This window comes from Balaenoptera physalus, assembly GCF_965194825.1.
Source record: "Balaenoptera physalus genome assembly, chromosome: 14".
NCBI lineage: Eukaryota > Metazoa > Chordata > Mammalia > Artiodactyla > Balaenopteridae > Balaenoptera > Balaenoptera physalus.
Genome location: NC_138893.1, coordinates 73550022 through 73564376, shown reverse-complemented (window position 1 = coordinate 73564376; position 14355 = coordinate 73550022). Strand labels below are relative to the sequence as shown.

Sequence of the window (14355 nt, the reverse complement as noted above, 5' to 3'; positions counted from 1 at the left end):
AGATGAATTAACAGCAATTTTACATAATCTCTTCCAAAAAATAGAAGATGATTTCCTAAATCACTTTATGAGGCCAGTGTTACCCTGATATCAAAACCAGACAAAGACACTACAAATAAAAGTACAAACCAATATTTCTTCTAAGTTTAGATGCAAAAATCCTCAACCAGAATATCAGTGAACAGAATTCAACAATATATGAAAAGAATCATAGACCATGACAAAGTGAGATTCATTCAAGATATACATTTGAAAAAACAATCAATTTAATCTACCATATTAATAAGTTAGAGAAGAAAAAGCATATAATTATGGCAAGTAATGTAAAAAAAGCATTTGGCAAAATCCAGTACCCATTCATGATAAATATTCTCAGCAAATCATGACCTTTTGGCTTAAAGCAATTATAACTATAATTAATGCAATTCCTGTCAAAACCACAGAATTTTTTTATATAGCCATAGACAAACTTATTCTAAAATTTGTATGGAAAATGCAGGTCCCAGAATAGTTAAAACAATCTTGACAAAGAACAATAAAATGGGAGGAATCACTATGCTCAGTATTAAGGCTTACTGTGCAGCCACAGTAATCAAGACAGTGTGCTATTGGCAAAGGAATCAGCACACAGATCAATGGAATGAATAGAGAACCCAGAAATAGACCCACATAAATATGTTCAACTGATTTCGGACAAACTTAAATAGCAATTAAATTAATAAGTGGTGCTATAGCAATTGGACATCCATAGCCAAAAAAAAAAAAAAAAAAAGAGAACTCAAACTTCACACCTTATACAAAAATTAACTCAAAACTGATTGTGGACCAAAATGTAAAATGTAAAACTAAAAAACTTCTAGAAAAACAAGCAAACAAACAAACAATCCCAGATTATCTTCAGGGTCTAGGGCTAGGCAAAGAGTTAGACTTGATACCGAAAGCATGATCCACAAAAGAATAAATTTATAAATTAGACCTCATAAGAATTAAAAACTCCTCTTTGTGAAAGACCTTGATAAGAGGTTGATAAAACAAACTTCAGAGTGGGGGAAAATATTTGCAAACCACACATCTGGCAAGAAACCAGTGTCTAAAATATATAAAGAACTTTCAAAACTCAACATTAACAATCCAGTGAGAAAATGGGCAAAACACACAAAGAGGTATTTCATCGAAGAGAATACACAGATAGCAATAAGCACATGAAAAGGTATTCAATATAATTAGTTGTTAGGGAAACACAAAACCACAATGAGCTATCTCACCATGCCTATCAGAATAGTAAAATAAAAAATAGTGACAACACTAAATATTGGCAAAGATGCAAAGAAACTGGATCATTCCTGCATTACTAGTAATGTAAAATGGTACAGTCACTAGAAAGCAGTTTGATCGTTTTTTTAATAAAACAACATGCTATTACCACAGATGCAGCAATTACATTCTTGGATATGTATCACATATTAATAAAAACACGTTCACACAAAAACCTACACACAAATGTTCACAGTGGCTTTATTCATAATTGCCCAAAACTGGAAACAACCCAGATGTCCTTCAATGGGTGGATTGTTAAATAAACTGTGTTACACTGGCTTCTACCAAGCAAAAAGAAGCAATGAACTATTAATACACATAACAATTTGAATGAATCTCCAGAGAATTATACTGAAAGAAAAAGTCAATCCCAAAAGTGTGATTCAATTTATATAACATACTTGAAACAACAAAATTTTAGAGATGGAGAACACATTAGTGTTTTCCAGGTGTTAAGAACAGGACTGGAGGGGAAGAAGTGCAAAGGAGGTGAGTGTGGTTATAAAAGAACAATACAAATCTACACATACGATAAGATTGTGTAGAATAAAATGCACACACACACACACACACACACACATAGAAATGAGGGCAAGTACAAATGAGAAATCTGAATAGAATCAGTCAATTGTATCAACATTAATATCCTGGTTTTGCAAAATGTTACCATTGGGGCAAACTTGTTAAAAGATATTATGAGATCTCTCTGCATTACTAATTATAATTGCATGTGAATCTATAATTATCTCAATAAAATGTCAATTAAAATAAAGACTACATAATGTCATTCTGAATTCTGAATCCTAATCAAGGAATCTAACCTCTTTCAAATAGGCAGTTGGGAGCTATAGAAGCTGGTCGAGTATGGATGACTTGATTATAGGGCTATGGATCAAAAGAATCAATATGATGATAGTAAGTATGATGAATTAAAGGAGAAATTACTGAAGGCAGGGACACAGAAAACCATAATCAGGGATCAAGTAAGAGGTGATACTGAAGAGGGTATTGCACCCAAGGAAGTACGACTATATCTTTGCCTTTGGTCAGTTCAGCGATGACATATCTAACAGACATTCACTTTGTCCAAGCTCTTTTGTAATTCACACAGTATGTGAGAATCTGACTATAAAGCAAACGCATTTCCAAGTTATTTCACTATGTTGAACTAATTCTTTTATGCCATATTTTTAACATTTTGGTTAAAATGAAACATTTTTAGTCCTTGGTTTCAATAATTTTACAATTTTGTAACTGTAAGTGACAAATTTTCTAATCACTGTGATAACTGGCATGTTTCTAAAAACAATTTTTAGATGTTTGAAGACTGGAAAAATATATTAGACTTGTGGTTTTAATTAATTTTAATTAAATGTTTAAAAATTTTGATTAAATAAGTTGGTAATCAATATTGAAAGGTCTGAGGACTTTTACTTTGTTAATTTTTAATGTTTTGACTGATTAGTCTTATAAGCAGAATTTAAATGTTCAAAGAACTATTATTTAATGAATTTATACACTGTTTAATTGTGCATGAAATAAAACACAACAGGAGTGATGCTCCTCATGCATTAAAGATTACTGTCATCAAATTGCAGATCTGGAATCTAAGTCCTTCTCTGCCTCCTTGACACCAGGCTGCCCTGGCTAGGTTTGCATCCTCTCTTTACAGCCTTCTGGAAGGAGTAATGGATCTTACCTTATGGGGTTATCCATCCTGGACACCGTGAGGAAGGCAGCAAGATTGGCTGTGTAGGAGGAGCACACGATGAGGGTGAAGAGCCACCAGCTGCCCATCACGATTCGCATGGCCATGGAGTTCGCTGAGGATTCACCACCTGCAGGAGGCAGGCAAAGGGGATTGGTCCTGGGCTTCTGCTCTTGCTTGCATCTCCAGAGAAATTCTCTGCCCTGCGGCCAGGCATAGGGAACCACCCCTGGTGGTGAGCTGGGGATCAGGAAGGTGACTGCCGGCTGGTTATGGTGGGCTCTGACAATTCTGGGGAAAAAATGCCAGGACCACCAATCTTGGAAAGGGATGGCAGACCACAAAATACGGAAAAGCTAGGATTGGCATTTTCAGTGACAGGATGTTTGTCAAAATGCCAACAGTAGAGTTCCGAATATCGAAATCTTCTAGTTAGAAGATTCTACCTCACTGTGTTGAGAACTTTCAGGGCTGCAACCCTATGTAATGTCCCTTTCCATTTTAAATTCACATGGAACAGTCTCAGGAATTCTGTAAATGTAAAATTACCTCCTACCTGGAGGATTTCCTGGCTTTCTTTTAAGAAATGAGATGCACCATATCACTTTTATTATTACTCAGCCCTCACTAGATGACCTTTTTTTTTTTCCTATGATTTTCAGAAATCACTGCATGTGGCTTGTAGTCAGAAGCTGCCTCTTTGAGGCCAATTGTTTCTCCTTGGTCCCTTAGGTGGTAGCAGAAGAAAACTCCTCACTGACTATTCTTATATAACCTCTCAAGCAAGTAATGCATACATTTGCCATGGTGCAAATAAGGCTAGGACTCACATTAGGAACTTTGCAATTTGTTGTTTCCAGTCAAAACTGCACAATCCTGTAACTCCCCAAGTGCTATCCAGACTTCTCAGAGACAGGAGACTTTGTATCTCAAGAATGGCTGGAGTACCTCTTAGATGATTGCAAAACAATTTTGATTTTTTATCCCATTAAGACTTCAAATTTAAACAAGATAGAGTTTCATCTGACAACCCTGTCTGCATAACAATCAATCTAATGTAGGAGGCAAGGAAAGTGCAAAGCAGAACTCGGAGGTTAATTTTATCTAAAGTGGAAAATCAGGACTTGAAGTTAAGTTCCCTGTTGTCATCTCATTTAGTTCCTATCTGGTATTACTCAGAGAAACTGGGAGCAGCATGACATTAGGACTACCTTAGAGATTAAATAAGATTGCATTTCAAATGACTTTGGCAAAACGCATCCAAGAACTTTGCCAACGGACAAGTTCTTCCAAGCCCCTGGGGCTCTTCCAACATTGAGAAACCAGGAGGGTACCTTGCTGTACGAAGGCTCCGTAGACGATCCAGATGGCACTGTTTAAGGTGGCAGAAGCAGATGGCCTGGGCTGGGCAGCACTCTGAGCCCTCACGGCCTGTATCCGGTTCAACACAAATATCAGCACGCCAACCACAGGGATGGCTGCTGCAATGCAGGCCCACACGGCAAAATCAAAAGGAGCAAAAAGGGAGAAGATGCTGATTTTCTCCTCGGGCTTCTTGATGAGGATCCCCACCGAGTAGTCCATGTACCGCTTGCTGAAGTCCACCACACTCTCCCTCTCTGGGGTGATGGTGATGGCGGAGATGGCTAGGTCCGCTCTCTGAAAGGCAAACCCATCTCATCAGACAGCAGTCCTCAGTTTACCACTGGGTTCTACCCTGGGTCAAGGCCTGTCCTCTGCCCTTTGTTGGGTTGTTCAGTTCAGAGGAAATGGATTCGAGAGTTGACACCTCGTGACTTTGAATGTTGTAAGGAAAATCCAGCACTAAGGTGTCTGTTATTACCTCTTTCACCTTACAAATTTCTCTCCCAAACCCTAAAAGCTCCTGGAAACCACTTCTGGAGGAAAGAGTCTATAACCATCTTCATTCCTGTGTGAATTACAGTTTTTCTTCATTTTCTTAACAGTCCCCTTAGTGAACTATCTCCTTTCTTTTGTTGGTATTTCCCTCTTACCGCCCACCCCCATCCCCGCCCCAACTCCCTTCTATCTTCTTCTGGCCTTATCTACATCCTTCCTATACTTCAAGGCCACAGGGACACTCCATTTTTCCATCAAACCTCTCCAAACGTCATTAGCCCACACAAGTATCTCTCTTCTCTAAAACACTTTAGAAGTTATATGATGAGTATACAACTACCTTGAATCTCATTAGTGTATCAGGCCTAGATTGTTTTATATGCAGACTTTATGCCAGAGAGTAACATCCTCCAAGAAGAAAGGGGTCATCCACTTCCTTTGATCTTCTGCCTGCCTTAACTCATGGCTTCTCAGACAGATGGGCTGCTTTGTCCTTTAGTAAAGCCAAGCTGTGAAGGGGTTCTCTGGGCATCCTGTGCTGCGACCTCAGAAGTACCTCCCAAGATTTTTGCTTTCCAAGATGAGCTTAATTTTAAAATAGACAAAGAGGGCTTCCCTGCTGGTGCAGTGGTTAAGAATCCACCTGCCAATGCAGGGGACACGGGTTCGAGCCCTGGTCTGGGAAGATCCCACATGCCACGGAGCAACTAAGCCCGTGCTCCACAACTACTGAGCCTGCGCTTTAGAGCCCGCAAGCCACAGCTCCTGAAGTCCAGGTGCCTAGAGCCTGTGCTCTGCAACAAGAGAAGCCACCACAATGAGAAGCCCGTGCACCGCAATGAAGAGTAGCCCCCGCTCACCGCAACTAGAGAAAGCCCACGAGCAGCAACAAAGACCCAAAGCAGCCAAAAATAAATAAATAAAATAAATAAATTAAAAATACCTTTAAAAATAAATAGACAAAGACCCATTAATAGTCTCATGCTCTACTAACTGAGCTAGTTGGGCACCCAAGACCCCATTAAGATGGAACTAGATTGTGAGGTTAAAGCTGCCAAGACTGGTGGAGACTAGGATCCTTATGCCTAGGTGGATGTTAACATAAGAGCCTTAAAATGTACAGTGATCATCTCTATCTTGGCTCTGGGGTCTCTTAAGTAGGAGGCATCGTCAGAGCTAGGTTTATTTTAGAATGACCGGTTGCGACAGCTGATCCAAACTACATATTCAAATTGGGGAAAACTATATAGAAGGATTTTATCAGGTCCAATATGCGGGCTAGAGGGGCAAATATACTGACTTCTAAACTGTGAAATCCAACAACATACCTAGAGTAAAGAGAAAAAATGGTGGAGGTGACCGTGTCAGAGATCTCAGACTTGCCACATTTGCATCTCTGGTTCTTGCTTCTCTTCTCAGAAACCCACGATCCAGGGAGGTTTTCTGGTTTTTTTGGTTTATTTGTTTGTCTGTTTTGTTTTTGTTTTGTTTAAGTTTGGAGCATATTTAATGACAGAGGAAGAAATCTAGGGGATCAGGATAGGTTAACAACATAGGATGGAGGGAAACTAATTTATGAAACCAGGTCCAGAGGAGGCACAAGAGAGTTGACTCGTGATGCTGGTGGAGGGGTGAGCTGTAACAGGAGGAAAAACACTCCCCCTACCCCGAAACTGGAGGCGAGGGCACGTGTCTGCAGATATGAACTTCATAGGAAGTTGAAGTAGAATCTCATGCCCAGATGTCTCCATTTCTTTCCCTAATATAGGAGCACTTTGTTTTCTAATTTAAGATAGAAGATTATTAGGTTGCTTGAGGAGAAAGATAAAGTTTTGAAACAGTCTCTAAGGAATGTAGCCAAGGGGTCCAATAAAGGACATGTTAAGGAACTGTCCCGAAGGCCCAGTTGAGTTGGGAGGCCACACATTGTTCATACATCCATCTGGACAAATTTGTGATTTTCTCCTCTAATTGCATACAGCAAGCTGGGTGTCAGAGTCAGAGGGTAGATAATAGAACCAGGTCAGGGTTTCAATGTAACAAGAAATCAAGAATAATTTAGGAGAATCGTAAAGGATGAAGGGAACAGGGGTTTATCTGGACAACCACAGAGGACACACCAGGAAAGGATGCAGTATCAGAAGGGCGCAGAAATCTTAGAGAAGAATGAACCTCAAATACATGTGCCAAGTGAAAAGGGCCAGACACAAAAGACCACATATGGGATGACTCCGTTTATAGTAAATGTTTGCAAAAGCAAATCTATAGAGCTAGAAAGTAGATTAAAGGTTGCCTCTGGCTGGGGTTGGGAATGGGATTAACTGTAAATGAATATGAGGGATCTCATTGGGGTGATGGAAGTACTGTAAAACTAGATATGGTGAAGGTTGCACAACTCACTAGATTTCCTAGCAATCATTGAATGATACATCTGAAATGGGTGAATTTGATATATAACTTTTTCCACAATAAAGTTGTTGTGTGTGTTTTGTTTGTTTGTTTGTTTAAGCTTAGGAGAAACCGGAGAGAATATAAGCCTTGTGTCTGCATTCATGGGTTATAAAGCAGAGGACCTGTGTTTTAGGAACAAAGGCCAGAAAGAGTCAGAAGGATGACAGGATTTAGTTATGGAGTGGGACAGTGACAGTGACATGCAAGATGCTAACAGGATGCATGGCGGCAGGTCCTCAAAGGTCACTGGAGGTGAAGGGATCAAAGCACTCGAAGCCCAGGGTGGTCCGTAGTGATGTCAGAAACATCAAGATTGATGGCAACAGTAATACTGGAGACGGAGGGCTTGAGCAGATCCACCAATGTAAATGGTTGCCAGGAAATGACCTAGAGGTCATAAGACGGAAGGGGCAAGGATGGGGACACAGCAAATTGGCCTCACGCCATGAATCTAAATGATGACCCAGGTTCTACAGGAAGGAGGAAGATTAATGATTTGAAATTAATCTGAGGAGCTGGGGAATGCCGTATCACTTATACATAGCAATGCAGACACACCCACACACTCATTCACCGACACACATGCATGTGGACACACACGATATGCATGCCCACTTGTGGGCCTTGAAGAAGAGAATAAGCATTCACCAGTCCCCCCAACCACCCCTCGGGAGAATTGGGTTCCTATTGCAGCCCAAACGTGGGAGTGGATTTCATGAAGTGTGGATTACAGAACAGGCACAGTGGACACGTTTCAAAGGAATGAGAGCAATGGGCACAGAAGGAAAACACAAAGTGCCAGCGAATTAGAAAATAAAAGAGCAAAAATGGGTATAGCAGGGAGGAGGCGGGGTGGAGGAAAAGAGATCCTTAGTGTGTGGAGAGTGGTAACTGTGGTCTGTCTAGCTGGTCCCAAGGTTCCAGCTTCATAATGGGCCCAATTTAGACGTCACCCCAGAGGCAGACTGGGGTACCCCTCCCCATGGACCTGCTTTGGGGACCTACCTTGCTGATGAGCTCCCCGATCATCCCGTTCCAGGAGGTGTTATGGAGCTGGTGACCGTACCTGCCATCGGGGGCCTGGTAAATCTCATATTTGAAGCCCAGAGCCTTGGCCAGTGCATCCAGGACATCGATGGAGAACCCTTTGTAGCGCTTGGGCTGTCCAAGGATGTTCTCAGCCACCATCACAAAAGGCTCTTCCTGAGGACAACAAAATGAATGTTCTTCAACTAAATCACAGGTTCATTAACACACATCTTTCCAGGGTATTATTAGAGAGACCAATCCGATGAACCATAATTTCAGAACGTTTGTGGACATGTGCATTGTATTTACCCAATTTAGGCCTGGAGCCTGAACCTCTCTGCCTTTTTCTAAAGCAGTTTGTGGACACTCAGGATACAGGGCACAGGAAAATCCCTCCAACCAGCATATTGATGGAGGAACAGATTTATTTGTCCTGTGTCATCCCAGACTCGGCCCAGAGCCCCATCTCCCAGAATAGCATGGCTTGTTTTCATTCCTTCATTTGTGACATTGAGGCCTCTGTCCTTTGGAAATGCCATAATTCAGGACCCACATAAGAAATGTGGATACCTCTCATCCAGGATATTAAATGAAAACAGAGCTCTGTGATACTGGATTGAGGGAAGACAGTAATACATCTATCAGATTGTACTAGAAAATGGATGTTGAGTCACAGGACAAGGCCCTACTGCACGTCAAGGACAGGATAGTATTAAACCCCACGGTCCGAAAGTCCAAAGCCAGGCCATGTGCACATTCATACATTTTGTGCTGTATCACATGTGCTCTTGTAGGGCACACGATCATCTGGAAAACATCTCAGGCTTCCCCACCACCACCCTGTGAAACTGAACAAGAAGGAGGTTTTTGGCAACAGCCCCAGAGACTACATCTCATTAATTTAATTTTGGGGGGAAATAAGGTATAATGTTTATTCCTGGTGGGCATATGGGGAATGCGGAAACGCGGCTGCCAAAGGCTTCTAGAACCAAGAGACGCCAGTGCTGCTGGGACAGAGGGGAATGTTTGGACCATGTCTGACCAGCTAATAAGAGATAAATCTAAAATGTCTCCTACGGTTCTAAAGAGGTGAAGAAAGAAATGGAAAGGAAGATGCTTCTAAGGTATCTTAAATATGTAAAAGTCTCTGATTCCAGGACAACCATGCAGAGAAATTGCAACAAATGGTCTTCATTATGAACTCTGTGTCACATGGGCCCATCAGTGGTATTGGGTTCTGGAAGGATGTCCTCTCAACATCCTTCTGGGGACTCTAGCTACCAGCAAAGCTCTCCTAAGGACCACCAGTAGGTCAAGATCGTTTACATCCAAGAACAAGTAGAGTTGTTATTCCCACTCTGGAGCTCAGCACTGGATCCGGATTAGTGGTCCTTTTCTAGAGCAGTCCAGTGACCTCCCATGGAAGGTCTCAGAGGCCCTGGGGCAGAATCTCCAATCTCACTCTCCCTTCAGTATTCATAAAATTGTTTGAGTGAAAGGCCTTATGAAAGCTCAAGGCACTACTTAAGATCCCCTTCTCTCTAAACCCAGCATCAAGCCAAACAGAGAGAAGCCTCTGACTCAAAGCCTGAATGGCAGACCTCCCCCATATGCCCATGATCCTACCAAGACAGTCACCACTTTGAGAGTCAGTCCTTGGAGGCGACTGCCCATGGGCCTCTCCTGCAGGCTGCCATTCAGGCCCTTCTCCGAGTCCCACGTCGCCAGCTGTGAAGGAAAAAGGGAGTGTGAGGGACAGAACGGGCACCTGTGCAAACCTTAGGAATCGACTCCTAAACTGGGCTCCTGAATCAGGCAGATAGGTGGACAACAGCCCTAGGAGTTTCCCAGAGAGCAAGAGCCATCTTACAACCTTAGAAAAAAGAATAAAGGTGTGACAGATAGAGCTCCACTTCCTCCAGCAGCTCATCTGGATCTTGAGGACTTGCCTCATCCTTGAAATGAAACCAATTGGTAGGAACTTGTTTCTGGAATGAACATTTATGTCCAATTTTATTGTCCACCTACTGAGGCCATGTCACTGTGTCTCGCACAAAGTGCCCTCTTTCTTTAATACTCCTTTGACTTGCCCAGGCCAGAAGGTCCTTGAGATCAGCTGCTTCCATCACCAGAGCAGGATGAGACTCAAAAGTGAAGCAGGTAACAAAGACCCAAGTTTACAGCTTGTCTTACACCCTGATGCCAAATGCAAACAGGACCGAGAGCTCACTGTCTTCACTGTAGTGCAAACTTCATAATTTTCCCTGATAGGCAGGTAGAGGCCAAGAATACATGTGCTCTGGGTCTGCCATATCCTCCTGAGCCTGCAGGATCTGTCCAATAGATGCATTTAAGACTATCTAAGACCATCTAAGATGGTCAAGGAGACCCTATCCTGGCTCAGAAACAACTGGAGACACAGATGCTCTTGGGACTGCTTCCCTTCCCTGCCTCCCTGCAGGGCCTGAGCAACAACGATGAACCCTTTGTCTGATCAGTGATTCTCAATCATTAATTGGTGAGATGTAAAAAGATACAGATATTGGCCCCATCTAAAGCCAACATAATTAGGGTCTCAGCACTTGGACATGAGGAATGTTAATGCTTCTCCAGAGATCCTCGTTGAAAACCTCTGCTCTTCTAGGTCACTGGGCCTCTGACGTAGCTGCATATTAGAATCTCTTAAGAGGGTTTTTAAAACGAACTAAAGCCTGCCCCCCTGCCCGAGAGTCTGATTTAACTGGTCAGTAGTGGACTGGATACGGATCGTTTAGCTCCCCAGGTGATTCTAATGCACAGCCAGGATTGTGAACCACTGCTACAGATGAAAGCAGTGATCTTCAAACCTTAATATGCAGACAAATCACCCAGGGATTTTGCATGCACTTTCTGATTCTGGGACCTGAGATTATTCCTGTCTAACAAGCTCCCACGTGCTGCTGCTGCTGACCCATGGACCATCAGTTCAGTACCAAGGGGTTAAAATTCAGACTGTCACAGGTAGCACCTACCCTTCGTCAGGGAAAACCCACAAGACCCCCAGTTAGGCTGAGCAAAAGAACCACCCCTCTGTGGAAAGGTGCCACCAGGTGCCCTAAAGGAGCCACCAATAGTGCCGCTTACGGACGCTTCTACTCTCCCAGCATTTCCCATAGCCCTGACATCTGCAGCAAGGTCGGCACCCGGAGCCTTGACTATGAGGCCACAGTTCCAGAATCTGTGGGGCCGCTCTACCTGGAAGATCCTAGAACCCTGAGGCCTAAAGCAGGAACATCAGAATGAGATATGTGGTTCTATAACCAGTTTAAAGGAAGCTGGAACCTCCTGCCATCACTTCCAACATGATACAAGCTAAAACCCACTTCACCCTAGATAATAGGATGTCTGGAAGTGATGAATAAATCACTTAGTTAAGAGCACAGTCACATACTCTGAGGAACTCCCCACAGTCACCACTCATTAATTTGAGGGGCACTGCAGTGAAGAACAAAGTTAAGATCTATCCAAAGTCCTGTTCAAGGACATCAAAGATGCCACACTCTTGCAACTGGTATAGTGAGAAGGAAACTTCATGCCTATTTCCCTATGGGGTCTCAGGACATAGCCCTGGGACTTGGAATCAATTCCTGCAGCCGGATTCAAATGCTGGTCAAAGGGAAAAGACAAACTCAGACAGAGTCAAGGTGTTGACTCCCTGCATGCTTTGGACTCTTCGATATCAGACTCAGGGGACTCATGGTGTGTATTTGGGCAGCCTGCATCTCATCCCCATTAACTGTTTAACCCAGGCATTGGGGCTGCTTAACTCTATGTGTGATCTGCTGCACCCCCTGGGTTGGGTGGTGTTATGAAGGTCCCCTTTACTACCTCAGTGACTTACAGAGTCATAATGGAAGCAAAGATGACATGTCAGCTCCAGGGACTGGATATTCTGCTCTGTACCAGGACTTGAATTCATAACACCTGCTGCCCAACCTCCTTGGCACTGGTGAAGGGGCATCTTGACTTTGTGCTGCCCTGGTTTGGATGAGCACCTGGAATGAGGCTCTGCTTGGCATTGATCAACCGGCTTTACCTGTCTTTCTATTGGGATTGTAATCAGTCATGGGAATGGAAGCAGGAAAAACAGTTGGGATAAAGCCCTGTCCTTCTAGGGTTTTAGCTCAGCTGTGAGAAATGCTCTGCCTCTCCATCCCTGTCCTCGCCATCCTCTGCTTCTAGTCCACTGCCTGGCTCAAGGCAGCAGCACCTCTGCCCCGAAGTACTGCAACAGCCTCCCCCCTGTTACCCCAACCTCTCTCTCTTAACAGCCCTCCTCCATTGTGCTGATATTCACCATAAACTCAAATACAAACTATGTTAATTAAAACTTTCTAATTACTTCCTATTTCTTAAAGAATAAAGGCTAACACTTTTAAACTTGGCCTAAATGAAAAGGCCTTCCTGATCGAGACCCAACCTTGACTGTCAGCTTCAGTTCACTCCAACCCCACCAAATTCCTCACCTTTCTCAAGCGCATGGTGTTCCCTCCTGACTCTTTACATCCAGTTTCTTCCCCCTGGAATGCCATTTCTCTCTGGCTGGGTCTGGTAAACTCTTACTCAATTTCTCAAAAAAATAGTAGTTTAGATAGTAGTAGTTTTAGATTCACAGAGAAGTCGCAGAGGTTATGCAGAGACCGTCCATATACCCCACACCCAGTTGCCCCTGTTGTTAAGATGTTACATTGGTATGATTAGTATGATACATTCCTCCCAACTAATGAAATGTTTAGTTCAATCTCCGCCATTGATACAAAGCTGCAGTAGAAATGATCTTCAGTGTCTTCCATTCTAGACCTAAGTCTGTGATTCCGCTGTGCTATTTGGGTTTCTTACCCTGTTCCCCGGGATCCAAACCCTGTCTTCATAAACTGTCTAGAGTCTTGGGCACTTGGATTGGACCTTGCCTTGCTTATTCCCATCTCAGAGTTTCTAACCTTGCCCTGAATGCCATTTCTCCTCTAGACGATCAGCTCCCTATTACTGGTATAGTTTGGGAACTTGGAGGTATTAAATTAGCATATGTTTATGAGCCAATATAACTATGTTCTAGGTGTGTTTCCACCACTTACCTGAGTGACCTCAGCACATTTTACAGCACAGTACTTAAATCACAAGAGGCAACAAATATTTTTGAATAAATCAAACTTCACTGAGATTCCATTTTCCTATCTATAAAATGGAATAAAAATACCTTCCCTGCCTACCATGTTGAGGGGCTGTTCAAAGGAGAAAATAGTTTTGAAATAATATGTAATAAAATAACTTAAATAATAATCACAAAGTAAAGAATCAAGATATTAAAAGGTGTGTACAATGCGACCTTAATTATGTCTTTTTTTAAAGGCAGTGGTTAAAACGCAAGGAAATGTGTTTAAATGTAATATTTGGATTTATCTTGGTGGTAGAATTATGAATAACCATGATCACTTTTTTTTACAGTTTCCTATGTTTTTAACAGGTTTGTCATTACTTTCACAAAAAGGAAAATACGCTTTTGATAAAAATAGCTAACACAGGTGACAAAGCAAAATCCTGTCACATGCACTTGTATGACTGAGGGCTGAATGGAAGGAAGCAATCAGAGTCAAATTATCTATCGGTAGGTCAAGGCCAGTCTAAGGGTCAGAACTTAATATGGAATACATCAGTTCTCTGGCTGCAAGGAGCTATGGCCGAGGTGCCCATCTCCTAGAAGAGGCACATTGCAAGGTCTTTCAGGACAGCATCTCACATTCTAAGACACCTCCAAGATTGTGTAGGGCCCCATGAGCCTGTTTGGGTTTGGAGACAGGGCAGTGGCCCCTCCTGGGGCCCAGCTCCATGAAGACAGGCAGTCTTCCTCCACTAAGGAAGAGGGGCGGGCGGCATCAAATCCTATTAGTTACTATTCAGACCATCCTAAGGCAAAGTCATTTAAATCAAAGTGCAACTTCATGAGAGAAAGA

General features: G+C 42.6%; 1 protein-coding gene across 2 annotated transcripts in view; it reads right to left on the bottom strand.

The window, feature by feature from the left end:
* The window catches only part of GRID1 (glutamate ionotropic receptor delta type subunit 1), a 660264-nt gene that overhangs the window by 112613 nt on the left and 533296 nt on the right, over nt 1–14355 (bottom strand). For both annotated transcript variants that reach the window (XM_082424198.1, XM_082424199.1), the window contains exons 9-12: nt 9992–10093; nt 8342–8539; nt 4360–4684; nt 3017–3155 (exon numbers count right to left, since the gene is read on the bottom strand). In XM_082424198.1, coding sequence (XP_082280324.1) covers nt 3017–3155; nt 4360–4684; nt 8342–8539; nt 9992–10093 — 764 coding nt within the window. The remainder of the gene's footprint in view (nt 1–3016; nt 3156–4359; nt 4685–8341; nt 8540–9991; nt 10094–14355) is intronic.